Here is a 26380-nt window from a genome sequence, read left to right as displayed (position 1 = left end):
TTCTATCTCTACGAATACGAGCAAAAGTACCGATTGAGACTGCCACCCGAAACCTACTCTTACGACCAGATGAGCAATTAGGAACCGTTAATTGCTTGGTGTCTTTCGAGAAGTTTTGCCACTGCATTATGACCTTCTCGCCTCGCCATCTTGACCGCATTCGCGAACTGCTGTCTCCCAGCTGAAGGATTGGTACCTGCCCCGGCGTTGAGCAAAAGCTGAACCATGTCAAGCCCACCATATTCAGCGGCGCCTTCTAATGCCGTCCTGCCTTGCTTTTCAGTTCCTTGTGCATCGACGTATGCTCCAAGCTTAATAAGCTTCTCCGCTATCCCCAGATATCCACCAATTGCTGCTGCTTGAAGTGCTGTCACTCCCCCATATCTGGCAGGTTGTCCATTGACTTCGGCACCTGCATTGATGAGGCGATCAACCATCTCCCACTTGCCATCTTCAGTCGCCTTCTGCAGGGCAGTTCTACCATAGGAACTCCTAGCCGCCAGGTTGTCGTCAGTGCCAGCTTGAACGAGGGCTTCAAATATTGCAAAGTAATCGTCTTGGGCATAATGGGGGAGTCCTTTCATTTGTTCCAGAACAACGCAGAGTATTGAGTCTCTGTCCGTGAGAGATGGATTCGGATCGGCTCCTTTTTCCAGTAGGAATTGCACCCCGGCATTGAACCTCTTTAGTACGGCGGTAAAAAGTGGGGAGGGCTCATCGCATTTGCCAGTGCGCTTCCATCGCATGCACCGGGGGACCTGCTTTGGTGCGTCAACAGGAGCCCCGGCCGAATGAAGACGGCGCATCAACGATATATTCCCCTGAGAACACGCGTATCTCATTGCCACAGACACGCAAGGAGAACGCAGATTGACGTCTATTTCAAGAAGACTTTCGAGTATGTCGTTTCTCTCTGCTTTGATAGCTGTGAATAGAGCACCATGTCCAAGACAGGATTCTTTGATACGTGTGCCGAAGTCTGGAGAGTTGGAGCGCGCAGCAGCAATAATCTCCTCGAAAACCTGAAAGTCACCATGCTGGGCGGCAGAAAGAAGAAAAGTACTTTGATCAAATGCTGCCCCATGCTTGATGAGGAGTCGAACGATGTCCTTGTGCCTTTGTTGAATAGCCGTTGCCATCGGAGTAGAGGCTCGATCATTATCGGAGTAGTTGAGATTTGCTCCACTCTCAATCAGAAACTTGGCTATGCCAACTTCATGAACCCTGATTGCCTGATTGAGTGGTGTCCCAGAAGATCCAACGAAGTTGACATTCACGTTCTGCTTGATGAGAAATTGGACGACTCTCAAGTTGCCCTCACCGATGGCCTTCTCAAGGACCCTCTGGCCATCGGCTTCGTGATGGATATTGGCACCTCTCTTGATAAGGAACATGGAGAAGTCCAGGCAGTATCTTCGAGTGGCTACCCCAAGTGCAGTCGGGCATGCTCCCTCACGATTGATCTGTGCGCCATTCTCCAGCAGAAATGCGCACACATCCTCGATATTGGAATTACGGAACTCGTTCCACCATTGGTGTCTTTCGATTGCTGCTGTAAGAGCCGTTCTTTTATCCCAATGGAGATGGTTGACGTCGACTCCCTGATCAAGCATGTTCCGCATCATTTCGGTGTCCCCATTTTCTGCCGCCGCGCGGAGTGCGTCAGGAAAAGACGGTGCCCCCAGATCAAGAACTTGTCGAGTGACATCGGAGGCCCCCAGTCTCAAGGCGTCAGCTAGAGCGGAAGCTCCGTGGGGTTGATCGAAGGAGCAATTGTGAAATTTTGGTTTGATCGGAGAGTAATCTACCGATACGTGGTGGTCCAACAGCATTCTGATGATGCTCATTTCATGACCGGAGAATGCCATCATGAGGGAGGTGAAACCGTCTGTAGCCTTCATATAATCCAGAACCTTCAAGTTGAAAACTCCTGGTCCAAACTGTGGTGCCGGTGCATTTACATCTGCCCCACATTCCAAGAGCAAAAATATCATATCGAAGTGCTTGCGGAGTACAGCAGTCTGAAAGGGCGTCGGAATACGGATATCTTGATTTAGGCGACTGTAAGGGTCGTCGATTTGCGCCAGGTTGGCCAGCAGAAGTTTTGCAATATTGAGATGGTTGTGAAATGCGGCCACGTGCAGTTGTGTCAGGACGTCTCTCATAGGAAGATTGACATCGGCTCCATTGCTGATGAGGACTTCAGTAAGCTGGTAGTTTCCGGCCGTAATAGCACAGATAAGTGCAGTATAGCCAGACTTAGGATCACAAGTATCTGCACTTATCCCATTGTTGAGCAGCCTCTTTACGGCGGAAACATCTTCGAGCCATACAAGCCCTATGAAGGCAGCTGAAAGGTCTGTCTGGCCAGAGCTAATCACAGCCTCTAAGATCTGCACAGAACCACTGCTGATGGCGACCTCAAGGGCTTCATCCGCTCGTGCGTGATGATCGAGTAGTAGCTGCACCATCTCGGTGTTCCGTCTCCGGATGGCAACCTTGAGTGGGTGCTGGGGAGCCACAGAACAGCGTCTGGGTATGCTACGCTTCTTCCGTGGCCATGGGCCAGGAAGCAAGGCGTTAGGATCGATTTTGAAGCAAACAAGCAAGAGGCGTGCCACTTCAACATTTCCCGTCAGAAGCGCTTCCTTGAAGATGATTTCAGAAAGGGCATCAGCGGTGGAATTATTGCTGCAAAGCAAGAATTGGAATAGGATGGACGCCTCGGGGGTCTTGGACTGTCGAATGATGGTTTTGATCCAACGAGTGCCGTCGGTTGAGGAAGGAAAGATACGATTGGTGTGGAAAAGAGTGAGAAGTGTAAGCGCGTCCCAGCCGGAGGTGTTCAGAAATCCATTCTGAGCCTTCCCAGATGGCGCCACTGCACCGACGAGCTGTTGATCAGAAGTCGAATACGCACAAATTACGCGAATGTCTTGTACTTCAAGTCCAATCTGGAATGCCTGGTCGTCAGACACTAGAAATTGGTTAACCACCGTTTAAGGGATACAGCTACAGATGACTAGAAACTACCTTTAGCTTGCAACAGCTGTTGGAACCGTACGTAAGGCAATGCGTCCGAACACAGTTCAAGCGGATGTTTTGGTGTCCATATGGTAATTCCCTCAGGTGTTATAGGACTGTTTTCTACTGCGCTTTAGAGATGAAATTTGTCGAGTTTAACTTTTCCTACCTGGTTGCAGATAAGCTTGTTGTTTCTCCCAAACTGTAGTGTGTCCATATTCAGAGCTGGCTCTCTTTTGGATCTTCTCCATTGGGACCACAACACCATCAAATTTCACTTCGGTCTCCTTTCCCTCTCTCTTTCTTTTCTCGACTCGGGGTATGATGTGTTTCCAATGCTCTTTCTTCAAGTTTTTCCGAAACTTCCAAGCCTTGAACTGACGCTCGTATTCGTTTTCACTAGCAGGAAAATTCATCGACTGCCACAACTACCAAGCTGGTTGAGGTGTCTTACCTCGCTGAAAACCCATGATTGTTCTTCATGTGATGAATGATATCCTTGACCTTCATGTTTTCTTCGAGATAAAGATGCCGAAGAGTTTTTCGGTGAATATCCCACGATTCGGACATTTTTCTTCCTGGCAGAAAGGCTTTTGCGATGTGGACTGTAGAGTAAGGCTCCTTCGTCGGATTTTAACTTATCAGAAGCGTTCTGATCTCGATTTCCATTGGCCCGTCCCAAAGTCTGCCAGCGTAGATCCTGGGGGGCAATCTACAATTGTTATTTGCTCTTTCCAAAACCTGAGCGGGGCTGAGCGGGCTGTTGTTGCCAAGATCCGAAACCAGCTGCACCATCCCCTTCTTGTCGTAAGCGTGCATGCGTGCTAGGATGCTGTGAAACAGGAAGCCGGCGTGCAACAGTATCTCGAGGGCGATGCGTAGAATTGCGATAGAGAGCTACAAAAGGAGGGGTTTGGTTTTTTGTGAATGATTTCGAAATCATAGCTAATAAATCGATGTGACACTGCGTACAATAGCAGCTTCATTTCTAGCTTAGGCATCTGAGCAGGGTATACAGCGGCGGCTCGGTTAGCTACCGTTTCAGCCCTCATGCCACTTATCCAGTGTGCCTAATGAAATCGATTTTTATCACGTTTTATAGAATACACTTCTACGTTCTATTGAAACACAGCTTAAGTGAATATTCTGCCTTTCTTCCCAGACTCCCCTTCCGTAGTACACCACGACCAGGCGCGCCATCTGCACGACCTGCCGCTGCCGTTGTTGGCAGGTGCGATCGTCAAGGGGGCATTTAGTGCTTTCTCTCGGGTAGCTCAATATATCGCCCGTTCGCCTCCTCAGCTTTCGCGCATTAGCCCAGCCGCACACTGTCAGCACCGCCGCCTGCCGCCCGAGCGTCCCGAACATCATCCCCGCATCACGGCCACCTTGCCTCCTCTTCAGAAGCAAGAAAACAGGAAGACAAGCAATATCTATTATGAAATCCCTCTATGCTCAACCTCAGTATAGTGAGGGCTAATTTGCACCGCGGCATCGAAGCTAACCAGACCCTTGAACGCCCTGCGGTAATCATGAGGCCAACGGTCGGCAGCTTCGACACAAAAACGATCCCACCAGTCAACTTTTGCAAGGTATCCGCACTCCAAGCCTGCAACCTCGCATGCGCAGCAATCCGATCTTTCTCAAACACCGGCTTCAACATAACGAAGGCATTCGGACGCTCGCGAGTCGTCCGATCGTCAACAAAGCCCCGTCACAACAACCTGCTCGATAGACGGATGCCCAAAACACCACCCCCTCGATCTCTGTCACGCTCACATACACCCCATACCCATCGCTCACCCTTATCAACCCCTTTAGCCGATCTAGAATAATACACATTCTCCTCATCGAACGCCTCCTCGTTGTCCTTGTACCCGCCGAACCCTTACACGCGGTTTCGCATCCAGATTCCCCTGCGTGAGGCTGCGCCAGGCAGCAGCACCGCACCCGTCGCGACGTTAACCACCCGCGCCTCAATCTCGCCGACCAGAACCCTGCTCGACCCAGGCGGGCGTGGAGATCATTGCCGAACGGAGTCGCGAATGATCGTCGTTCTTCAAGAAACTTAAGCGCAACGCATGTAGACGCGGATAGAGTCTGTCCTATAGCCTTGGAGGAGAGAAGAAGGCTAAGTTGACAGCTAGACTTGGCTCGTAGGGCGAGTGTTAATGTCCCGCGTACCCACGCGTGAGCAGAACCCGACGATGGCCAACCCTATGGTCAATAGACCATCAATCCATGAAAAGATAAAACACTGCTAACCGATACACTTAAACATCCCTCTATAAATCAATTAGAAAAATAGGAAGCGTGAAACCCACAGACCACGCGGCTATCCGCCAGTTGCCGCCAATTGCCGGCACGGGCGGTCCCTATAGACTCGGCCCCTCTCCACCCCGCAAACAACTTAATCCAGCCTTACCACAAAGATGGCCACATCCAGCCTCGTTGCCGACGACGACGCCACCACGTGCGCCATCTGCGGCGCCACATTCCAGCGTGTGGGGCACCTCCGCCGACACATGGCCAGCCTGCACCTCGGCGACCGGCCCTTCGCATGTTCCTTGTGCGATTCCCGTTTCGCCAGGAGGTGAGTTTGGTTGCATCTGCGGCCCCGCAACGATAATGATGCACACAACAAGTCGATGACGCAATTACCGACAGAGACACGCTCCAGCGCCATCTCATTGTCCATGGTGGTGTCGGCGCCGCCGGCGCTGAGGACATCAAGCCCCGCTCGAAGCAGAAGCACCACCGCGCCGCGCGTGCCTGCCGCAGCTGCGCGAGTGCACGGCAGCGATGCGATGGAAACATGCCTTGCGGCCGTTGCGGGTCCAAGGCGCAGCCCTGCTCCTATCCACCACAGCGGCAGCCCAGGGCTGCAGCTGCTGCCCGGCGTCGAGCAACAAGCCCTGTGCTGCTCGTCGAACCGCCGTCCGCACCACTGCTGCAGGAGCAGCAGCCCTTAGTAGTAGACGAGCTACCGGCCGTTGTTGACCTCGATTGCATGGACCTGGGCTTCGACGACTTTTCGAGCTTAGATAGCGCCAGTTTTCCCAGCTGCATCTTCGATCCCCTGGCCATCCTCCAGGAGCTGGACGCCGAGTGGCCTGGAGCTGGGGTGCCGACGCGGCTGGATGATGCTGCTGCTGCTGAGAGCGAGGCGGCGGAGGAACCCGGGTCGCCTTCGTCGTCGTCTGACGAGCCGCCAGTCATAAGCCTGACCGAGCCCGCAAACGACGGGCAGGCGCTCGGATTCGGCCACAGTGGTGCATCGTTGCGCCAGGAAGAAGGGTTGTTGTTGCCCTCCTCCCCCGACGACGACGACGACGTGTGGCAAGCCGAAGACTACGGCCACGTCCCCGCGATACCGCCAGCCTGCTACTCGCAGATCCGGCAGTGCTACGCGCAGGTCAACGGCGGCGACGGACACCTACTGTATCCGACAACCTGTCTCGACGCGCTGCCCTCCCGCGCCGCGCTGAACGCCTTCGTGCAGCTCTACTTCGAAGACTTCCACCCGGTGTTTCCGCTCCTGCACCGGGCCTCGTTCGACCCCGGCACGGCGCCCTGGCTGCTCGTACTGGCTGTGGCCGTTACCGGGTGCCGCTTCTCGCGCAATAATGTGCCGGCGGCCCGCGTCAATGCGATGCAGGAACTGCTGCGGCGCGCGATCCAGACGACGGTGAGTAAAGGGGAGGGAGCGGGAGGAGCTGGCGTGCGTGTGATGCGTGTTGCGGCAGCTGATGAAGGCGTATGTGACAGATGGAGCGCGACCGCGCGGCTGTGGCGGGCGAAGTGTGGCTCGCGCAGGCGGCGCTGCTCAACCAGACGGGCATGCTGCATACGATCGACATGAGGTTGGTCGAGCACGCGCAGACCAACCACGCGCTCGTCGCCACGCTGTGCCGCAGGGTGGGCTGCTTCGCCGAGAGCCCGCAGGAGGACGACGAGGAGGAGGAGAGTTGGGCTGCGTGGGTGGCGCGTGAGAGCGCACGGCGGCTGGCGTATTGCGCTTGGCTGCTCGATTCGCAGCAGGTGCTGCTGTTCGACTTGCTGCCGGCTATCCCTATCGATATTTTGCGCGTGCGGGTGCCCTGCTTGGAGGACTTGTGGGAGGCGCCTTCCGAGGACGCCTGGCGCCCGATCCGCAGCTCTGCAAGCAAGTCCCCCATCTCGCGCTGCACACTTCGCTGTTCCTGCTGACACTTGGGACCGCAGACAGCCACTCGCCCCTCAGACATCTGCGCGGCGAGCTGACCCTGCTCTACCGCACCAGGCAGCGGCGAGAGGGCCTGGGCGACTTCGCAGCGTTGATGCTGGCGCTCGCCGTCTTCCGCGACCTGCAACCCCACCTCCACGTTCCTTCTGTCAGCGGGTTTCCCCAATTGCCAAAAGCCGACAACCCCGCCGACCTGGCCGAGCAGTACTTCGAGCCACTACTAGCAACAGCGCAGCCCGCACGCACACGGCTGCAGCTGGCAACCCTCCACCACGTCCATCTCCTAGGCGTCCTCCTACGCGTCTCGCTGCGCGACCTCTTCGCCTTTTCCGGCTGGCGCGCCGACAGCGGCGGGGAAGCCGTCCGCAGGGCCTGTGCGCGACTACGACGGCGATATAGCTCTTCTCCGCACGCTGCACAGGAGCTGCGTCGTGCGGTGCTGGCCGCCGCTCACTTATTCGAGTCATTGCGCGGTAGTAGTACCCGCGCCCACCACGAGCCCATCGCCCTCCTCGTCGCCGTCCTGACTGTCTGGTTGTACAGCGTGCTGGACGACAACATCCCGCCCGGTAGTGCTGGTGCTGCCGACGAAGACGAGGCCGAGGACGACTGCCGCCGCCGTCCGCTGCTGCTCGGCCGCGAGCAGAACGACAAGGGGGCTGAGGATGCTTGGGTAGCGGCAGGCACCGCCGCGGAGTCGGGTATCAGTGTCCGTCTTGGCGGTGTGGGGTGTATCCGGGGCGGCGGCGGGACGGACCGGCGCCTCATCCGCGAGGCGGTGCGGATGCTGCTGGAGCGCCGGGCTTGGAACTTGAGTGAGGCGGTGGCGGGGGTGCTGACGCTTCAGGTTAACCTGTGCCGGGACGGTGGACTGCACCGGTAGCCTCCACTGCTCATTTCTCAATGGTTAATCCATCTTTGGTCCTGTGAGAAAACCGTGGTGTGAAATATCGCATGGCTCTTTTGGTCTCGGCTTCGAAGCCTTATCTGATACATCTTTGTATTGCTGAACGCTCTACTTATACAGGACACTACATGGGAGATAATTCCTTGGCAGCCAACGCTAAAAACTTATCCACAGGCCTCAACTACAGCTTCGATCCCGCGTCACCCTTCTCAAAGAGTGCCTTAAAGTCCAACCCCAGATCCTCAAAAATCACCTTCGCGGTCGGCCTGCCACCACCCCACACGCCTCCGCCAGGATGCATAAACGGCCCCGCCAAATACAATCTCTCCACACCCGGCACACGGTACCGCGCCAACGCCGGCGTCGGCCTCGCGGCGCCCATCTGCGCCGGCGACATGGCCAAGCCGCAAATATCACCGCGCTGGAAGCTCGGGCTGTCGCGCACGTGGTCCGTCGGCGCAACAACATGGTAACTCAAGATGTTGTCCGGCGTCAGGTTCGGCGCGAAGCGCGCGAGGTGGCGGAAAACGCGGTGCGCGAAGTCATCCTTGACAGCATCCCAAGCCTGCTCAGCGCCGCCGTGCGACTCGGCCGACGCCAGATTGTGCTTGACCATGGCGACGACGTGCAGCGTCGACTTGCCCGCCGGCGCGCGCGTCGGGTCCAGCGCCGTCGTGCAGCCCGCGCCGACGATGACGGCGCCTTCGTCGGGCAGCCGCCCGGCCTCGATGCCGTCGTAGGCGTCCATCAGCTCCTTCATGCTGCCGGGGCACACGGTGTTCATGATGGCCTCGTCGGCGATCGGGCCGGCCGTGTAGCGCAGCGGCTGGTCCAGCGCCGCGTGGATGGCGAACAGCGTGTAGTCGGACAGCTTCGTCTGCTTCGCGTCCGCCACGATGCTGGGGTCCAATCCGTCGACGAAGCGGCCCAGCAGGTGCGGATGGATCTGCCCCACGACTCCGTCGCGCGCGCGGATGATGCCCGACCGCGTGCGGACTCCCACGGCGCGGCCGTTTTCGACGTCGACCTTGATGGCTTCGGTGTTGAGCCACACGTCGCCGCCGTGCGCGCGGATGCAGCGGATCACGGCCTCCGTGAAGCCCGTCCCGCCGCCGCGCGGCAGCGCGAGGCCGAAGCGCTCCGCCAGCCCGAGACCCAGGTACGTCATGAGGCCGGAGTCGGGGTTCCTCGGGTGCGCGAGCTGGATTTCGGTGACGAAGCGGAGCAGAGCGACTTGGACTGTTTCGTGCTTGAAGTAGCGGGTGATGATGTCCAACGAGCTCTCAGTGCTCGCGGCCGCCATGGCGGCCGCGACGTCGGGCCCGGCGCTCGCGAACGCAGCAGACATGTCGACGTTAGCCTGCGGAGGCTCGAACATGCCCGGCATGATCGCATCGACGACGCCCACCGCCACATCCATAAACCGATCGTACGCCTCCGCGTCCGCCGCACTCAGCCTCGCTATCTCCTTCTTCGTCCTGGCGCGGTCCTGGTAGATCGGCAGCACGCCGTCCTCGAAAACGATGGCGTACAGCGCGTCGGGCCGCAGGTACTCGAGGCCCCACTTCGCCTGCAGGCCCAGCTCGTCGCGCGAGATCAGCGGGTTCGCCAGGATCATCTGGTGGATGGCGCTGTGCCGCTCGCTCTTGTACCCCGCGTCGGCCATTTCGAGCGACGCCACGCCGCCGCCCGGCCAGGATTGGCGTTCGAGCACCAGCACGCGTTTGCCGGCCGCGGCGAGGTAGGCGGCTGTCACGAGGCCGTTGGAGCCGGAGCCGATGACGATGATGTCCCAGGTTGAGGTTGGGGAGGTGGAGGAGGAGTGTTTGCCGAGGGTGGTGAAGGACATGGTTGTGGGTGTAGAAGAGAGAGCTTTTTGAAAATGATGAGGATTGTGATGGAGCTGGAGTGAACTTGGAATAGAGCTGTATCGATATCGCTTCCTCTTGTGTATATAGATATATATATATATATACTTAAGTCCAGCTCCCTGTTTGCTACGGGAAGTGGCGGATACCCAAAAGGGCTAGTGTGGGGCGGTTAGTACGGGGCCGATGCTAAGGGGCCGCAACCCATAGGATCGACAACGGGCGTGCGGGAACGTCGGCGCGGGGCCCGCAGCCAAGAACTTTTTCTCCATTCTAGTTGACGGTGTATCACTCAGTGAAGGGGTGGCTGCCTCAAATGCATAGTTGCTGAACATTATATCGCCTAATATAAGAAGAAAGACGTCTACTGTGACGTTATAATCATTATTAAGTTCTCGATATTTCAGTTCCTTTTGCCTAGCCATCCACCATATAGGTCAGAATAAATTGCTTAATAGAAATACAAAAGGAGCAATAAGCATTAAACTACAACGAAGACCACATCCCGAATTAGTAATGTGGTCATTCGTGCCGGCGATATGCGCTTCCAAGACCGGCCCCGCCACCGGCCCGCGGAAAAATTACGCCAAGGATACCAAACACAAAGCTGCCAGAGGAAAACCTAAAGCATGGGTAGATACTCTACAAATTGCGATGGTCTAGATGGATCAAGTTTCAAAGCAAAGCTACAAGGGGGGTTTCCGTGAATGACTTTACATTCTGAATGCACTTTCCCAGGTACTGCATCATAGCCGTAATAGCCGACTTGTGTATCATCTCAAACATCGTTCCCTTGGTAGACTCATCTTAAAAGTAGCATTCGGGATAAAGACTTAGATATTTCTGGGCTTTAGGCTCTGTCACACTGACGAATTGTCACTTTGCACATTCTCACAAATTGAATACTGAACGGGGGAGGTCTTTAAAGGTCATCATCGCCTTGATGTACACAACGTAGCATATGTAGAAAAGCTGCTGCTGCATAGATCAGACCCACAACTTAATAACATAGCTTAAACGATCCACCGTTTAGCCCGCCGCTCGTAAAAGTGCCCCTCTGGTCGACCTTCGGGTGAATCAAACACCAGCAAAAGTCCGCGGCGGCGCCTTTAGCCGTGGGTGGTCGAGATCATGTAAATCAAGCACAGCCAACTTCTCGCCCTTCCGCGTGACAGGAACATTCTCGGCACAGCCCTCCCACTTGACCGAGCCAAGCTCCTCATGCGCCAGCCGTTGGAGCTGTAGAGTTTCGTTTGTAACCCATTCGAGCCGTGCGTAAGTGTCCCAGCTGCGTCGTCGTTGCACCCAGCCGAGAATTGGCTCCAGTGTGTATGACAGGATGATAATGAAGCTGCCCAAGGCGAGTGTGAATGCCAGTCCGAATACGGAAAAGTTGAAGTATTCGGCGTTGCGGATTTTCTGTGTCAGGGATGAATATTTAAACGCGAATGAGAGGGGTGCGAGACGTTTCCCTACCTGACTATTGCAAAGATGCTTCTCTTCCGTGTTATTCGGGCGCACCAGCCACGGTTCCAAATGCATATCGGAGATCCCCTTGGCAGTATCGGCGATGATTGCTTGTGTGGCGACCAGTGACGTCCTGTGCCAGTGCTCAACTTCCAGCTGCCACTGGTTGTCCGGCAGCGGACCGGAATGCCCAAGCTGCAGCCCGTGTCGAGCCGTCAACGCAGCGTCTCCAAGCAGGCCGGGAACGACATCCAGGGTCACGCCGGACGCGGTGATGATGCTGGCAAACCACCGAAACATCCGCTGGTGCTTCGCGTTTTGCCAGAGCCCGTCGGCCAAGAAGGCGGATTCGGATATACCGCCCACTGGCGAGCACCGTGTCTCCTCAGGCAAGTTCGGATTGCAGTACTGCTCCGACACGTAGCATGCGAGAACGGATACGGGCTCGTCTTGTGTATAGAGAGTGTCGGGCGGTGCGTCCGGACTGTTGACGGGGTTATACCACTTCATCTTGTCGACGTGCGCTGAGAACCACGGGTCGTCTACTTCTTCGCTGTATCCGATCATGTTGGAAGAGAGATACATCAGATGCAGGTCTGCGTCCATCTTTCGAAGGGCCGGGATCGGAAGAAAGTCTGTGTAGCTTGCGTATGATCCGTTTAGAACGAATGCGTTGGATTGGCTGATACCCAGTGTCAGTGCCACAGTGCCACGCAAGTATGTGCATAGACAATCTTACCGGATAGTGTAATCGGTGCGAGCAGCATTCACGTCTTGCCCGCTCGTTTGTGTATCCCAGTTGATTTCCGGATACTCATATGTATGAAGATCATCACTATAGTCAACATGCGAGTCACCGTAGTAGTAGCGAGAATAGCTGTTATTCGAGTCAGGCAGGCGATAGCTTTTGCGGTAGCCGTCAGTCTTGATCGGGGCGCAGCTCGATACGCGTCGAAATTGAACGCGTTCGTTCGGTGGAGCGTTGATGCCGAAGTCAAGATGACTGTCCAAGTACCCGGTGTCGAAGACGATGTTGCCGTACTCCTGCATGCAGATGTCATCTCCGAAAGGGCAGCTGGCATTGGTGTCGATCATGGTCGGAATATCTGCCTTGATGAATGCATTGCAAGACCCCAAACCCGATACATTATCGTAGCAATCTTCGGCGTAGTTCTCGTACGAACTGAGCATCTGTGTCGTATACGGGTAAAAGTACGTTTGCCTCGCAGTTCCATTGAGGTAGTTGTTGGAGTCGAGGATACCGCAATTTGAGCTTCGGACCAGAACCTCATCCCCAAGAGCAGAAGATATCTTGGACGAGAATGTACCAGCTGCTGCAAAGCCTGTTATGCAACAGACGGCAAAAACAATGAAGGGTAAGACCCGTCGACACGTCTGCGAGAGCGAGAGCTTTTGGCGCCAGGCCAGAAAAATGCTGAAGAAGCTCCAGAGCCCACTTGTACCATTGGCAGCGTTTCGAAAAATGGCTTGGCGCTGATGATGGAGAGCATCTTGAGCTACCTCGGTGGAGAAGAGTTGGTGAAGGACGAAACAAGAGATCCTCCAGAAGCTTGTGCCGACAACAGAGACGAAAAGCGCGAGTAAAGCGATGAGCAGGGAGCCATCTCGTCGATTCAAGGTGACTGTTACTCCAAAAGTAGGGCCGTGGCTCCAGTCCGTCCAAAATCCAGTGTAAATCTCGTACGAACTGTTCGTGTCTTGGTAGGAGGATTCCATTTTGGGAGCTTGTAGAGAATTGATTACAAGATTTGATATAGATTCTCAACGATGGACAATTGAAAAGAGCATTCCGTGATGATTATTGAAATGCCGTACAGATTTTGAAGGGCTTTATACGAACACGGATTCTGCCAGGCCCCCAAAGAGCCCATCTACAGCCTTGTTCAAGCTGAATCGCTATCTCGTAAATTACGAGTTTGGCGGGTATACGGCTTGTGGAATGCAATTGATGGCCTAAATCAGATACTGCAACGACTAGAATAGGTATTTACTATTCTTGCCCTTCTTGGCGCAGCGAGTGTAGGGATAGGTATTCAGCTCAAGGCTTACACACGACTCGTTAAGCTTGTTTTTAGAAGAAGTGGGTTCTAATTCGGCTTATCAAGAGGTGTCCAGCGCTCAACAAAGCTAAGCGTGAGCATAGTTGCCTGAAGTGATCTTCGGTAAACCCTTGTAATGCATGCAAGCCACCCCTGTGGGTCCCGCTTACAAACGCAAGCGAGCTCAATCAAGAGCATTGCCTGGGGCTGGGTGCGGCCTCCAATGCAAGTGTCAACCAAATAGTAAGGCAGTTTGGTAAAACGTCACCGCCGCATCGAGACCCGGATCTCATCTGAGCCAATAGCATCTAAAGTAGGCAACTTTACCCCAGCTCTCGTTAGCACAGCCATGATACATGCCTATAATAAAACGCGCAGTCTTTTGGACCCCACCCGTCGGTCTCCGAGATGATATACACGTGTCGGTGATTCTCTGCGACCAATAAACTTCCAGAAATCCATAAACAAGGTCTCATGAAGATAACATCATGCCACAGCCTATAGCCCCACACCAAGAATTTGCTGTTACGAGCTGCAGGGCACAAGGGCTTTGTGACCCCACGGGCTGAGCGGCTGTACGGGAATAAGTACTGTGGGGACAAAGTAAGCTTGAGGTAGCAGAGAACGTATAGCGCAAAAGTCCGCACGGGAACCCAGTATACATGGGCCCTCGCAACAGGTAGCAAATGGAACAGTGGCGGAATATTTTGGAAAAGGATGTAAACTGCCGGCCGTCATCCCGAAGTATATGAACACACGTGAGATATGGTAGATAGTACGTGTATATAGCTTAGTCATTGGCAGAGGATAAGAACTTGCCTCCGGGCGACCCTCACTCTCGCTCACCACCGCAGTAGCTACCATAGAAAAGCATATAACAGACCCAAAATTTAGCGCAGCTTGAAGTATCCGCGGTTTAACCCACTGCTCGTAAAAATGCCCTCCGGATCGACCTTGGCTTGAATGCTCTGCAGCCTCTGCTTATTCTCCTCGCCGTAACCTCCGAACGGGTCTTGATCCTCTTTGCAGTAGTTGATGTACAGGAATCTGTTCAGCAACCCCATTTCCCTCGCCGCAGTCTCGCTGCGCGCCCTAAAACTCTCGGCAAACGCATACATAGCAGCGTCATTGGCGGCGCTGCTCCAACCGAAGGTCAGCAGTGCTATCGTCAGAGGTCCACCGTCTGGCGACTCGAGGCCGATTGCACTGCCGCCGTGAGCGCGTGCTGCTCTGATGGCGTTGGCGTGAAGTGGCTGTATGACGACCGAGGGAGCGAAACCCTCGGCGGCTGCGACTGCGGCTACCTCCTCCCGGAAAATAGAATAGATGCGGGCGTCGAGCTCTGCCGATGGAGTGTACGTAAGTGTGGTGAAGAGGTGTCTATGGAAATTCATGCGTTAACTGTCAGGCTTCAAACATCGTTATCACGAAACGAGGAAAGAATTGGCTTAACGCACCGCAGTCCGAATGGCACATCTGTCGCAATATTGCTCATCCAGTCAACTTTCTGTGTGCTACTTTCGAAAGGGATGGCGTTAACGCCGGCGAAGACGGCGGGCTCGAGTTCGGGCTGCAGGTAGGCCATGCTTAACGAGTGAACGTACGTGCCGCTCGATTGGTTATAGGCGTAGCGCGTCCAGTACGCCATGTCAGTATCGTTAGCAAGACTAGTGGTTAGCCGGTGCGCTTCCGCCAGGACGCGGTCAGTGTAGTTCGAGCTGAATATCTTTTCGGCGAACAGCTGCTTTCCTTGAGGAACTACGCGCACCGTAAAGTGTGTCACGATGCCGAAGTTGTTCGCTCCGCCCCGCAACGCAAAGTACAGATCGGGCTCGCTCTCATAGGTAACGTTCACGACGGTAGCGTTAGGAAGCACAAGCTATGCTGTTAGCAAATCGACAATCAACAAGAATCGGGAATAGAGACTCGAACCTCATACCCCAACACATTATCCACCGCCAACCCCATCTTCGGCGTCAAATTCGAAAACCCCCCACCCATCGTATACCCAGCCAACCCCACGCTCGCCACCCTCCCGCCAACAAAACTAACACCTTCAGCCTCAACCCCTTGGTATGCCTCCTGCAGAACCAGCCCGGCGCCCAACCTCGCGCTCTGGCGATCCGCAGCCACCTCGATGACATCCAGCCGGCCCATGTCGACCGTGACACCGCCGACGCTGTTGCTCGCGTCCACGGCGCGCGAGTGGCCGCCCCCCTTGACGGCGAAGGTGCACCAATGCCGCGTCAGGATGGCGAGGATCTGCGTGACGTCTGCGACGTTGCTGGGTTCGACGCGGCATGCGGGCGTGACGGCGGCCTGCTTGGCGTCCCAGATGGTGAAGGTGGGGTCGTTGGAGGGGTAGTGCAGGGCTGAAGCGGGGCCGAAGATGGTGTCGAGGTCGGCGCACTGCGGATGGGGGGTCGTGTGAGAATAGTGATGATGCGAGACGGGTGTGGGCTGGACTGACCGCTTGCTGGCAGCCGTCAGTGATGGAGACGGGTTTCTGCTGCGCGACTGCGTCGAAGGCCGCGAAGGCACCGCGGAGGATGAGGGCGGTTAGGATGAGCGGGGCACGAGTGAGGTTCAGGAAGGCCATTTTGATAAAGAAGTGGTTTTTGTTCTGCAAATGCTAATAAAAGGACAGAAGTTGATATTACAGCTCAGATCAAGACCTCGAGACCAATGCATATATATAGGGTTAATTACCAAACAGCACCTCTTTCGCACCGTGCGGACTAAATAGTACCTTTTGGGCCCGAACAGGACCTCTTTCGCGCCGCGCGGACTGAATAGCACGTTTCAGGCCCAAATAGTACATCACCAAAATTTATCGTTGAAACGTTAACTTTCTTACATAGAATCCAATCTTTTTTATTAAATTAATATTTTTTAGCATATCTACTCTTATCTTATAAAACTATAAAAACAATTAAATTTTAGCCTTTATTAACGCATATATATATCACCGTTTGGTTTGAAGAAGACTCCATTACGTTGGCCATGACGTTGAATTCATGTAAAAATTCCAATTGATTCTCCCAAAAGGGTCTTCTTGGCCAATTGCATCCTGTTCCGCTCGCTTAAGTAGGAAGGAGTATGGGAGCACTTATCGCCTTCCATGGGGGAGAGCGTTTTTATGGGGAAGTGCGTTAGGCAAGAGAATTTGGTTCGTGGATTTTCTTCGGATTTCAACAAGAAGTGTGCGGAACAACCGAGACGGCGTCCTTATTTGTGGGCACACTTTCCCAGTAAATGCACCTCTACATCGAAGGCGTTAGTCTCATTGGAGGTGTTATGCGTAGAGGTCCGGTTTTTTTTCTTTTTTTGCTTGGTCCTTGCCCACTATATCAAGTCCCGAAGTTCTTCCTCGGCCGGTCAATATAGCATGAAGTACCTCTTCGGCCGACCCCGCATAGCATGAATCAACGAATCGCCTCTGTCCATTATGAAAAGGCCTCCCTTCCGCGGAGAATACGAGTAGTTCAATGACACAAGCGCGCCAACAAGTCATGAGCATCAGGCCATGGGCAGTTTCGAATTGTAAGCAGCGTCGCATTACTTGCTAGCGGAATAGCTAAATTGTAGACTCAAGCTGTTCATATTTAAACGTCCCCTCTTCACCCATTTTCCTGCTGTAGGCTTGAACAACTCCTCTATCTGACTTTTACTTCAAACTTTACTCCAATCAATCCTTTGTGAATTGTTATCATGGCGCGGGTCTTGCTAACAGGTGGGAGTGGGTTCCTGGCAACCCACATTCTGAAGGTCTTGCTTGAACGAGGGTATGTCCTGCGATATGAGCTCAGTCAGCGAGATATGCTTATTCTGTGCCCAGATACTCCGTCGTGACAACAGTCCGTAGTCCTGAAAAAGCAATCAAGATAAAGCAGGCCTATCCGACCTACGGCAAAGATAGGCTGGATACCTGCATCGTCGAAGACATATCGAAGGAAAATGCTTTCGATAATGCCGTCCTGTCGACCCCGCCATTTGATGCAGTCATTCACTCTGCAAGCCCATTCCATTACAACGTCACCGACGTTCAGACCCAGCTTCTCGACCCTGCAGTCATGGGGACCACCGGCATCTTGAAGTCCATTCAAAAGGGAGCCCCAAGCGTGAAAAGAGTGGTAGTAACCTCTTCCTTTGCCGCAGTCTTGGACATGTTCAAGGGTACTCGGCCGGGCTACGAGTATTCGGAAAAGGACTGGAATCCCGTCACACACGAGCAAGCCCTGACGGGAGCGGGCCTGGGATATACCGGTACGCCAAAGCCCTGACGTCTGCATTCAAAGTCACTTACATCAATCTTGTACAGCCAGCAAAACATTTGCCGAGCGAGCCGCATGGGAGTTCATGGAGAAGGAGAAGCCGAACTTCACTCTCGCCACCATGAACCCACCTCTCGTGTACGGGCCCGTGTTGCACCACATCGAGTCACTCGCTGCCCTCAACACTTCCAACCAGCGCATTCGTGACTTTGTCCTCGGCAAGTCCAAAACGGAGATCCCAGAGACTGGCCTGTTCATCTGGGTTGACGTGCGCGACCTGGCCTTTGCCCACGTCAGAGCTCTGGAAGTCCCCGAGGCGGGAGGCAAGAGATTCCTGGTCTCGCCGGGCCACTGCAGCAATCGCGAAATGGTCGACATTATCAGGAAGAATTTTGATGAATATCGGGACCGTCTTCCGCCTGCTGATGCGCCGGGAGGCGATTACCCTGCTGAGGGTGTTTTCACGATTGATAACAGCAGGGCGAAGGATATCTTGGGCATCGAGTTCACGTCCCTTGACAAGTGTATCGTAGATACGGTTAAGTCGTTGAGAGACTTGGGGGCATAAACCTAGAAGTAGACTATAAGGTCATTGACACAGCCATGGTGACAGGAGTTTTGATCATCAAATAAAGAATCGATGGAAATTGAGCCCAATCTCTGTCAAATACGCCTGTTAACTTATTCATTCAAAGACGTCTTGATCATAACACAAGCTGGACTTCAATCACAGAACGGCTCAACGCAGTTGCTAATTGATTTTAAGTAGGAAAGCGCAAATCCCACCATATTCATCACTTCTGGCATTTAATCCCGGCAGGATGCTCGTGGTACTGGCAGATGTTCTCCTCCCACGGCCTTTTGCCGGCACCGCCGGTCTTGGACTGTCTCAAAACATCACGGAAAAACTCCATGGGAGCATCCGGTGAATTGCAGTCATCAGCCGGATTTTTCGTGTTGAACCAGTCACTGGCCGACGAGCCAACCCAGAAGTCCACATAAAGTCGACGAAGGGGAGACGAAGGAGGAAGCTCGCTGTAGACGAAAGCCGAGAAGCAGATCGGATGATAGTTGACAAGACGGCGAACCTCGACAATCTTATCCAAGATTGCGTTCTTGAACTTGGAGTCTTGAAGCATGTCTCCGAGGGCGTATAGATGGAACAGCGGTTCATATGCGGGCACGGAAATAGCTCCGTTCGCAGCGGTAGTGACGACGGGCTTTTCCATCAAATTCAGGACATCTGGCGAGTAGAGCCATCGAGCGTACACCTCGAAAAGGCGAGGCTCTGTGCCGGAAAGCTCCACCACACCGGCGGACTCTTTCCAAGGCTCTTTGCAGGCGTTCTTGAAGAAATCGGAGGAGGCACAAAGTATATCTTTGTGGATGATGAACGGTTCCGGCTCCTCCCCTGCGAATACCTGAATGGTAGTCTTCAAGCTTTAAGAAATGTCAGATTAACCGAATCAAAGAGCTTTTTTGGAAGATGCCTCACCAGAGCCCAGGTGGAAGGAGCCTGTCGGTGTCACCCTGAGAGCCATTGTCTCGGAGAGAGATTGATCTGGAAACCGTAAATCAGATGTGGAAAACAAGAAAGCGAAGTCCATACTGCTCGTTTATGGCTGGCATCTCTAAGACTTTGTCAGCTCTGGCAAACAATGAAATAGATGTTGAAAGTCAGCTAAGTGCGCAGAGTGGCGGACCCCGCTTTAGCAAGCCAACACCCAATGAGCTCTTGCCGAAGTATATCCGGTCGGCCTGGCAACAACTAGTTAGTTACATGACACCCAAATCTTCTTGCTGAGTTTCGCATACCAGCTACGTATTTTAGAGAATCTGAAAGGATACCAATTAGTGAATGCGGCAGGTGGAGGTTATATATTACTGCCAGTCGGGCTAAGCTAAGTTTAATGAAGAAAAGATAGTATGGTGGCAATAAAGAAAGCAAACCAAGCAAGCAAGCAAACAGTCCGCCACTGGCCTATTGCGGTTCAAGGCTGGCGTAAAACTTTTTCGGTTCCGCTCATGTCGCGGGTAGTCGAAGCTATCGTCCGGATGCAAACGTCGAATTAACAATTATACACTCACGTCCGGATGATAGCTTCAACTACCCACATGTGATGTTTGCCAGTTTTATACGTTCTGGCACCTCTTTATTGCTCAGCTGCACCATGCGAAGTATCTTAACTACCCCAACGCTTTCCTTTCTGCTGTTCGCAATTAAAAGGTTGTAGAGAAACAGAAGCTTCTGCCTTGAAACGTACTGTGTGCATAATGGCTACCCCTTAATTCATGTTTAATTATTAACGAAAACACGGGTAGCATTCTCATTATAGTCCAACTCACAAACACCATCAGTGATCCATTATCAGCAGTAATATTCTGGAACAAGTGCACTAATTCTATGCAACAAACAATATCCTTCATCAAACTGTTTATCAGTGACATATATTCTCGTAAGCAAACAATGATAGCGGTTTAGAATGTCTGTTGCTCCAGACCAGCTCCTCTAGGGCAGGAAACCGTGATGTGAAACTAGTGCTCTTCCATTAATAATAGTATTTATTTAGATATTAGCGGCAGATTAATTGAACATGCGCCTATAACTTACGTCTTCCGGTTGGCTTCATCATAATCTCCGCAAACTAATACTCGACATCGCCAGTATCTTCATGGAATTTACTTACAATAACATCTTTCCCCAGATTGCGATCATTTGACTTCTCATGATGAGATTTCTTCTTGGCTATTGTTACGATGGCATGATCATCAATTAATATCTGCGAGAACTCACTAGCTGGAGCCTTCAGTAAGATTTGCTCACTGAGCATCAAATTGTCGTCCATACAATGTCCGAAGTGGTGCTCCGAAGCTTTCGGATCACGAACACTCCAGATGAGCGTTAGTAAGCAGAGTCTAGCCCCACGTACCACAGCCTTGCACATATGACGGCGTAGACCTGCTGCGGTCAGCGATGGCTTAGTATCATATCATCTGGTTGTGCGACCAGACAAACGGCACGACTGTTCGCCAAATGGTATTTTCGAAGATCAGATTAGAGAATTGAAACGAGGCAGAGGAAAATCGTGATTTGAAATAAAAAGCTGAGCTGAAAGAGGTGGAGTATTAGCAAACTACAAAGGCCGCCTAGTATAAAATGCTAACACGCCTATCGGTTGCGTAAACCTCGGAGTTGAGCCAAGAAATTGTGCTGCAAGGAATCGCACAGATGAACAGAGCGCCATGCTTTCATGTGGCTACACAAAAGTGATTGTACACCGCTGCCTGAGTCGCCTGAGCCAGCAAAGCGTTAGCGTGGATTTACTGTTTCTCAAAGGCTAAGACACCTACCTATAAAATTGCTAGATCAAGATGCTTACCCAACAGGGGGCTGCGAGACAGTACCATATCGGGCGTAAAGTCATCACCGTGCCACTGGGCTGTACACTTTGGCTCCCCAAATGCGGTTGGAATCGGATCGCTCGGACTTATGAAAGGTCCCGGGTCGTCGGTAGAGAGAATCACACGCTCTCTTACATTTCCTTCGCTATCAGCCTTACGCGTCTTGAAGCATTCGTTTCCGTTAATCTCTCGTATCCGACTTCAAAATTGCAGCATCCTTGTCATGACTTCGGAAGCCGACCGCGATTACAGCACACTTGAGGTGGACCGCGAGGCAGAGTCCCACGCCAAGATTCTACTTCAGCATGAGAGCACTCTGGAGGCGTATACTCCAGAAGCTCAGAAAGATGCGAGCGCACCACAGGTGGTGGACGGCGATCCCCCAGAAAGATTCTATGCGCACGGCAATGATGGCGGTGTGCAGCCGCGTTCACGCAGAATCTGTGGCCTCCAAAGAACAGCGTTCTACCTAGTTCTTACCGTCATAGCTTTAGTAGTCATCGGGGCTGCTATCGGAGGTGGCGTGGGCGCATCTTTGTCCAGCAACACTTCGGATGATGCGGAGCCAACATCTACCGCCTCAGCGTCTCAGCCGCCCGGGACGTTGTCCCCGACCACGAGACTAGCAAGCATCAACTACACCGACGAATCTGGCATCGAATACTTCCTGGTCTACTACCAATTATCGTCCAAGATGATTTGTCAGTCTCGGTGGAACAATTCCAAACAAAGCTGGACCGCCTCTATGGTATCCAATGATACAGACAACGTAGTGGCAAACTCCCCTATCTCAGCAGATTTGTGGAAGCACAGTCCATCGGTACTTCTACGACTCCCAAAGTTGACTACTAAATTCTCAATTCATCCTTTTTCTGACAAGTCTACTACAGGACCGAGATATTCATGTCTACTGGCTCGATCCGAACAATGTTATCCGAGGCCTTTCGCGCGGTGCATCTGGCCAGTGGGAAAATAACGGCATCAATGGCAGGTATATCGCCTTTGGAGTCACCTCTTACGCGAAGGAGTGCTCGTCCTGTTTCAACAACAACGTCGTCATATACTACGGCATCGACAACACTCTAGAATTTGCCACAACGAATTCAAAATGGCAGCAGAAGTCATTTGCTCCGTCGTTTTCCCATCCCGTAAATGGTAGCGATATATCACTAAAGCCGATATATGCGAATAATGGAAGTAAATACTTGGTTCTCCATATGAATCCAGCAAAAGGGGGAAATTTGACACAGATAGTCTATGACGGAAGTTCATGGGCTTATAACGGTACGCTCACAGCACGCGAGATCATGCGCTACTCTTGCCATTATTGACACACATTGGCAGAAACTCTCCCAACATCTCTTTCGAAAAACACGTCCATCGCTTCTTTTACAGCCGGGTACAACGACACCAATTCCCCAACCTACACCATCCACGTCTTGACCACGGACTCTTTTGACCCAGAAGGGCATGTGACTGTTACCTCTTACGATTCGCGGTCCAACAAATGGAAATCGACGCGCAACGTTCCTGGATTCGAAGACATTCTGAACGGTTCGCCGCTGGCGGCAAATCAGGCGGGAAGGGTGTATGGTCTTGTGGCAGGCACTAATGGTGAAACTAAAATTGCGCAATGGGTTTGGCATGCGGGTAATGATTCGTACACAAGGGCTGAGGATGTCAGCATATTTGTCCCAAAGAAATGAGGGTTGCACACAATCCTTCCACCACCACATATAGCGCAGGATTGAAGACTGAGATGGAAGCAAATAAAGCTTCAGAGTTCATTAGCTGCTCGCATCCAAAGGCACAGAATAAAGCTCTGTGCAATAGCATGAGCCGCTACGGATACGAGGGGAAGCTATAACTCGTCAAGAACTTCATCGACGACAAGAACGTCATCTCACCTTTTCAAGTGTGGCACTTAGTGACGCCTCTGTCCGCCTTTGTCTGTCGGAAGCAGTGATAATAGGTGGTAAGCCTTGCAGCCCTCAGGTATGTCCAACATCTATGCGTTGCTCAAGGAGGCTTATCGTTGTACATGGAAAGCCCGGGGGCGGATGTATGCTTGGCTGATTGGATGACGATTCTCTAGCTACATACAGCCCCCAAACGGGCAATTGATACCTGGCAAGCCATGCCCAGAACCGCGCGTCTGTCTTAAATACGCCTTGTCTGCTCTAGGCAGCGACGAATAGGCCGTCGTGTCTCATTTGGCGGCTCCGGTGGTCAGCCTGCGCCATTTGCCTCCAAACAACTTAAAGAGGAAAGAAGGCTTCGCGCACTCTCTGCGCCTTGTAACGCTTTACGAATTCGTTTGCAGTATTTTGTCACTTAATTTCAATGAGAGAACTGGAGGAAGAGGAAGTAGTATACGAGTTCTTTAAACAGTAAATGCTCTTAGAACCATCGTGGACCATGCGACGCCCAGCTCGACCCTCAAATAAGACGGACCACAGTTCCCTAATGTGATAATGCATCGGCGACGCCGCAGATGTTTGTTGACATTACCAAGCAAGCCTCTTGATCCTTACCTTTGATACGTCAAACAAGTTTTCAAGTGGACCATTAACACATGTTCTCTTTACAGGCACGCAGATAGAGTATTTCAACCAGAACTGGTATGTCAAGAATAGTATAGAAATAAACTGAACTAATCTATGATATCATCGAAGTAAAAAGATAAAGGGAAAATTTTTTTTCACATCAAAGCGTCTCCACTTACGCCCTAGCCTTGATCAAATCCGCCGCCTTCTCCGCAACCGCGTACACAGACGCCTGCAGATGGTTCGACGGAATAATCGGCATAATCGACGCATCAATCACACTCAACTTCTTCGCCCCATACACCAACAAATCCGCACCCACACACCCACCGCTCTTCCGCGGCATCATCGGGCACGAGCCACTCGGATGCGCAAACGTCGGGCTCATCAGCCCCGCCGCCGTCATCACCGAGAAGAAGGCCTCCTGGCTATCGACGCTCACACCGGGCGCCGTCTCCGCCGGCGCCATCTCATCCAGCGCCGCGCTGGCGAAGAACTTGCGGGTGAACTGCATGGCGGCGAAGATCTGGGCGCGGTCGAAGGGGTTCGAGAAGGCCTGGTGGGTGACGACGGGCGCGCCGGTGGGGTCCGACGCGTTGAGGTAGACGGTGCCGCGCGACAGCGGCTTCTGCACCGCGTTCGGCACGAAGCCGGCGCCCGAGAAGGGGAACTCGATGGCCGCGACGTCGGCCTGGGCGAGCTGCTTGACCAGGATGTCGCGCTGCGCGGTGAAGCCCTTGAGCAGCGCGGAGTCGGAGTAGATGGCGGGCAGGTAGGTGCGCGGGATTTGGGCGGCGAGGTCGGCGAGGAGGGACGTCACGGAAGAGGTGATGGTGGAGAGGGAGAGGAAGGCGACGCTGTTGCCTTGGGCGCGGGTGTAGGGGCCTGTCTTGTTGGCGACGTAGGCGGCGAGGGATTCGGCGTTGAAGGTGGCGTTGGCGGCCAGGGAGCCGGCGTTGGGGAAGGTTTGGTTCACTGGGGAGGCGTTAGTGGATGATTTGGTTAGGTGGGTTGAGGGGGAGGCTCACGGTTCCACATGGAGTAGGCCACGGGGTGATCCTGGAAGTTGCTGCCGACGGCGGCGAGGTCGAGCTTGACCTTGACGCCGGCGGCCTTGAGGACGGCCTTAGGGCCGATGCCGCTAAGCTGGAGGATCTGAGGGGTGTGGATGGCACCGGCAGCGAGGATGACTTCCTTCTTCGCGTAGACGGAAGAGACGGAGCCGTCGGCCAGGCTGGTGATCTTGACACCCTGAGCAGTCAGGTCCGAGGCGAGGATGACCTGGTTGACCTTGTGCTCGGTAAGGAGGTTGAGGTTCTTGCGGGTGGAGACGGGGTCGTAGTAGGCAGTCAGCGACGACGATCTGGTCATGGTCTTGATGTCAAGAGCGGAAGGTGCCCAGACGAGACCGGTGTTGTTACCGGCGCCCTGGTCCTTCTGGAAGGTCAAGCCGAGCTCCTCGAAACCGTTGAAGAAGGTGTACATATCCGGATATTGGAAGTCCGGGTAGCCGACTTGGAGAGGACCATTTCCGTAGTAGGAGGGGTCCCACGTGTAGCCAAGCTTCTCGGCTTCTTCAGCCGAAGGAACACCCAGGGTGGTGCCCTAGAAAGGATCAGCAAAGTTACCGACGCGAGCCTTGGCGCCACACTGACCTTCTTGAAGTAGGGGAGTAGCCCGTTCCAGCCCCAGCCCTGGTTGCCGAGCTGCTCCCAAGAGTCGTAATCGGCTGCGGAAGCTCTGCCGCAGACCATGCCGTTGACGGCCGAGCCGCCTCCTACAATTGAGCCAGCCATAAGGGGAAACGTGGCGTTGGCGAGGAACGGCTCCGGGGCCGACGAGATGTTGAACATTCCGGCCGTGTTGGTAGAGGTGGCATAGTAAGGCACCAGAGTCTTGTTGCTCCTGTCGAGAGGGCCATACTCGATGACAAGGACAGAAACTGCAGGCCCATCTTAATATGAGGACTGATGTGCAGGCGTGCAACAAACTTACCCTTAGAGTTCTCACTCAGACGGTTGGCAGCAACGAGGCCACTGAGGCCTCCGCCGACGATAATGTAGTCATAGGACTTGCCGTCAACCGAGCCAGTGACGGCGACAGCAGAAGCAACACCAGCGAAGGTGATGATCTTGCCCAAAAGGGAGGTGGAAAAAGAGTGAACCATGGTGAGCACCAGTAGACTTGAAACGAGCGACAGATGTGCGAGACAGGGGATGACTTGGATGTCTGAGCAAGACCCCCAAATTATATACGAGAGGCCGGAATGCTATGGATGTGGACGAGCGATATACATTGTCAGTCGACCCGCCCGCTGTGCCACCGGCAAGAGCCATGCGAGCCATTCGCAAATGATGAAGGGGCAGGCTACTCGATGGGAGACTGCTAGAGAGCGCTGGGCTCTTCTCGGAGGTCGCTTGTTATTGAAGGTGGTGGAGCGAGTCAACGGCGGTCCTTTTGGGAAATAGGGCCGAAAGCGGCGCAGCTGCAGACACGGCGAGGCCGCCCCGGCGGGCGATACGGACGCAAGGAACTGCAACACTGGGCCGTCGAACCATTTTCATGGCGATCCAAAGGACTGGAATTCCCAACTGGAACGGCGGCGTC

At 53.6% G+C, this 26380-nt stretch overlaps 8 protein-coding genes across 8 annotated transcripts; 3 read left to right on the top strand and 5 right to left on the bottom strand.

The window, feature by feature from the left end:
- Positions 1–1034: 1034 nt before the first annotated feature.
- On the top strand, positions 1035–1739 carry LTHEOB_8572 (uncharacterized protein; the record flags this gene model as incomplete). Its single annotated transcript, XM_035518064.1, has 1 exon — positions 1035–1739. The coding sequence occupies one exon, from the start codon at positions 1035–1037 to the stop codon at positions 1737–1739; it is 705 nt and encodes a 234-aa protein (XP_035370278.1).
- A 3717-nt stretch (positions 1740–5456) lies between these two features.
- On the top strand, positions 5457–8132 carry LTHEOB_8571 (uncharacterized protein; the record flags this gene model as incomplete). Its single annotated transcript, XM_035518063.1, has 4 exons — positions 5457–5617; positions 5692–6712; positions 6793–7012; positions 7066–8132. The coding sequence occupies 4 exons, from the start codon at positions 5457–5459 to the stop codon at positions 8130–8132; spliced, it is 2469 nt and encodes an 822-aa protein (XP_035370277.1).
- Positions 8133–8337: 205 nt separating this feature from the next.
- On the bottom strand, positions 8338–10005 carry LTHEOB_8570 (uncharacterized protein; the record flags this gene model as incomplete). The annotated part of the gene is made up of 1 exon (XM_035518062.1): positions 8338–10005. The coding sequence occupies one exon, from the start codon at positions 10003–10005 to the stop codon at positions 8338–8340; it is 1668 nt and encodes a 555-aa protein (XP_035370276.1).
- Positions 10006–11101: 1096 nt separating this feature from the next.
- Positions 11102–13228, bottom strand: LTHEOB_8569 (Cytochrome p450 protein; the record flags this gene model as incomplete). Its single annotated transcript, XM_035518060.1, has 4 exons — positions 11102–11443; positions 11501–12173; positions 12231–12834; positions 12955–13228. 4 exons carry the CDS (start codon positions 13226–13228, stop codon positions 11102–11104), a joined length of 1893 nt encoding a protein of 630 aa, XP_035370275.1.
- A 1213-nt stretch (positions 13229–14441) lies between these two features.
- Positions 14442–16150, bottom strand: LTHEOB_8568 (Fad binding domain-containing protein; the record flags this gene model as incomplete). Its single annotated transcript, XM_035518059.1, has 4 exons — positions 14442–14931; positions 15009–15430; positions 15484–15960; positions 16022–16150. The coding sequence occupies 4 exons, from the start codon at positions 16148–16150 to the stop codon at positions 14442–14444; spliced, it is 1518 nt and encodes a 505-aa protein (XP_035370274.1).
- A 1112-nt stretch (positions 16151–17262) lies between these two features.
- On the top strand, positions 17263–18393 carry LTHEOB_8567 (Ketoreductase protein; the record flags this gene model as incomplete). Its single annotated transcript, XM_035518058.1, has 3 exons — positions 17263–17336; positions 17390–17817; positions 17873–18393. The coding sequence occupies 3 exons, from the start codon at positions 17263–17265 to the stop codon at positions 18391–18393; spliced, it is 1023 nt and encodes a 340-aa protein (XP_035370273.1).
- A 226-nt stretch (positions 18394–18619) lies between these two features.
- On the bottom strand, positions 18620–19366 carry LTHEOB_8566 (Kelch-like protein 8; the record flags this gene model as incomplete). Its single annotated transcript, XM_035518057.1, has 2 exons — positions 18620–19236; positions 19321–19366. The coding sequence occupies 2 exons, from the start codon at positions 19364–19366 to the stop codon at positions 18620–18622; spliced, it is 663 nt and encodes a 220-aa protein (XP_035370272.1).
- A 4582-nt stretch (positions 19367–23948) lies between these two features.
- Positions 23949–25940, bottom strand: LTHEOB_8565 (Choline dehydrogenase protein; the record flags this gene model as incomplete). Its single annotated transcript, XM_035518056.1, has 4 exons — positions 23949–24748; positions 24802–25378; positions 25429–25715; positions 25769–25940. 4 exons carry the CDS (start codon positions 25938–25940, stop codon positions 23949–23951), a joined length of 1836 nt encoding a protein of 611 aa, XP_035370271.1.
- Positions 25941–26380: the final 440 nt, after the last annotated feature.

Source organism: Lasiodiplodia theobromae, assembly GCF_012971845.1.
Source record: "Lasiodiplodia theobromae strain AM2As chromosome Unknown scaffold_27, whole genome shotgun sequence".
Taxonomy (NCBI): Eukaryota; Fungi; Ascomycota; class Dothideomycetes; order Botryosphaeriales; family Botryosphaeriaceae; genus Lasiodiplodia; species Lasiodiplodia theobromae.
The sequence above is the reverse complement of the archived record's forward strand: the minus strand, read 5'-3'. Positions and strand labels throughout refer to the sequence as shown.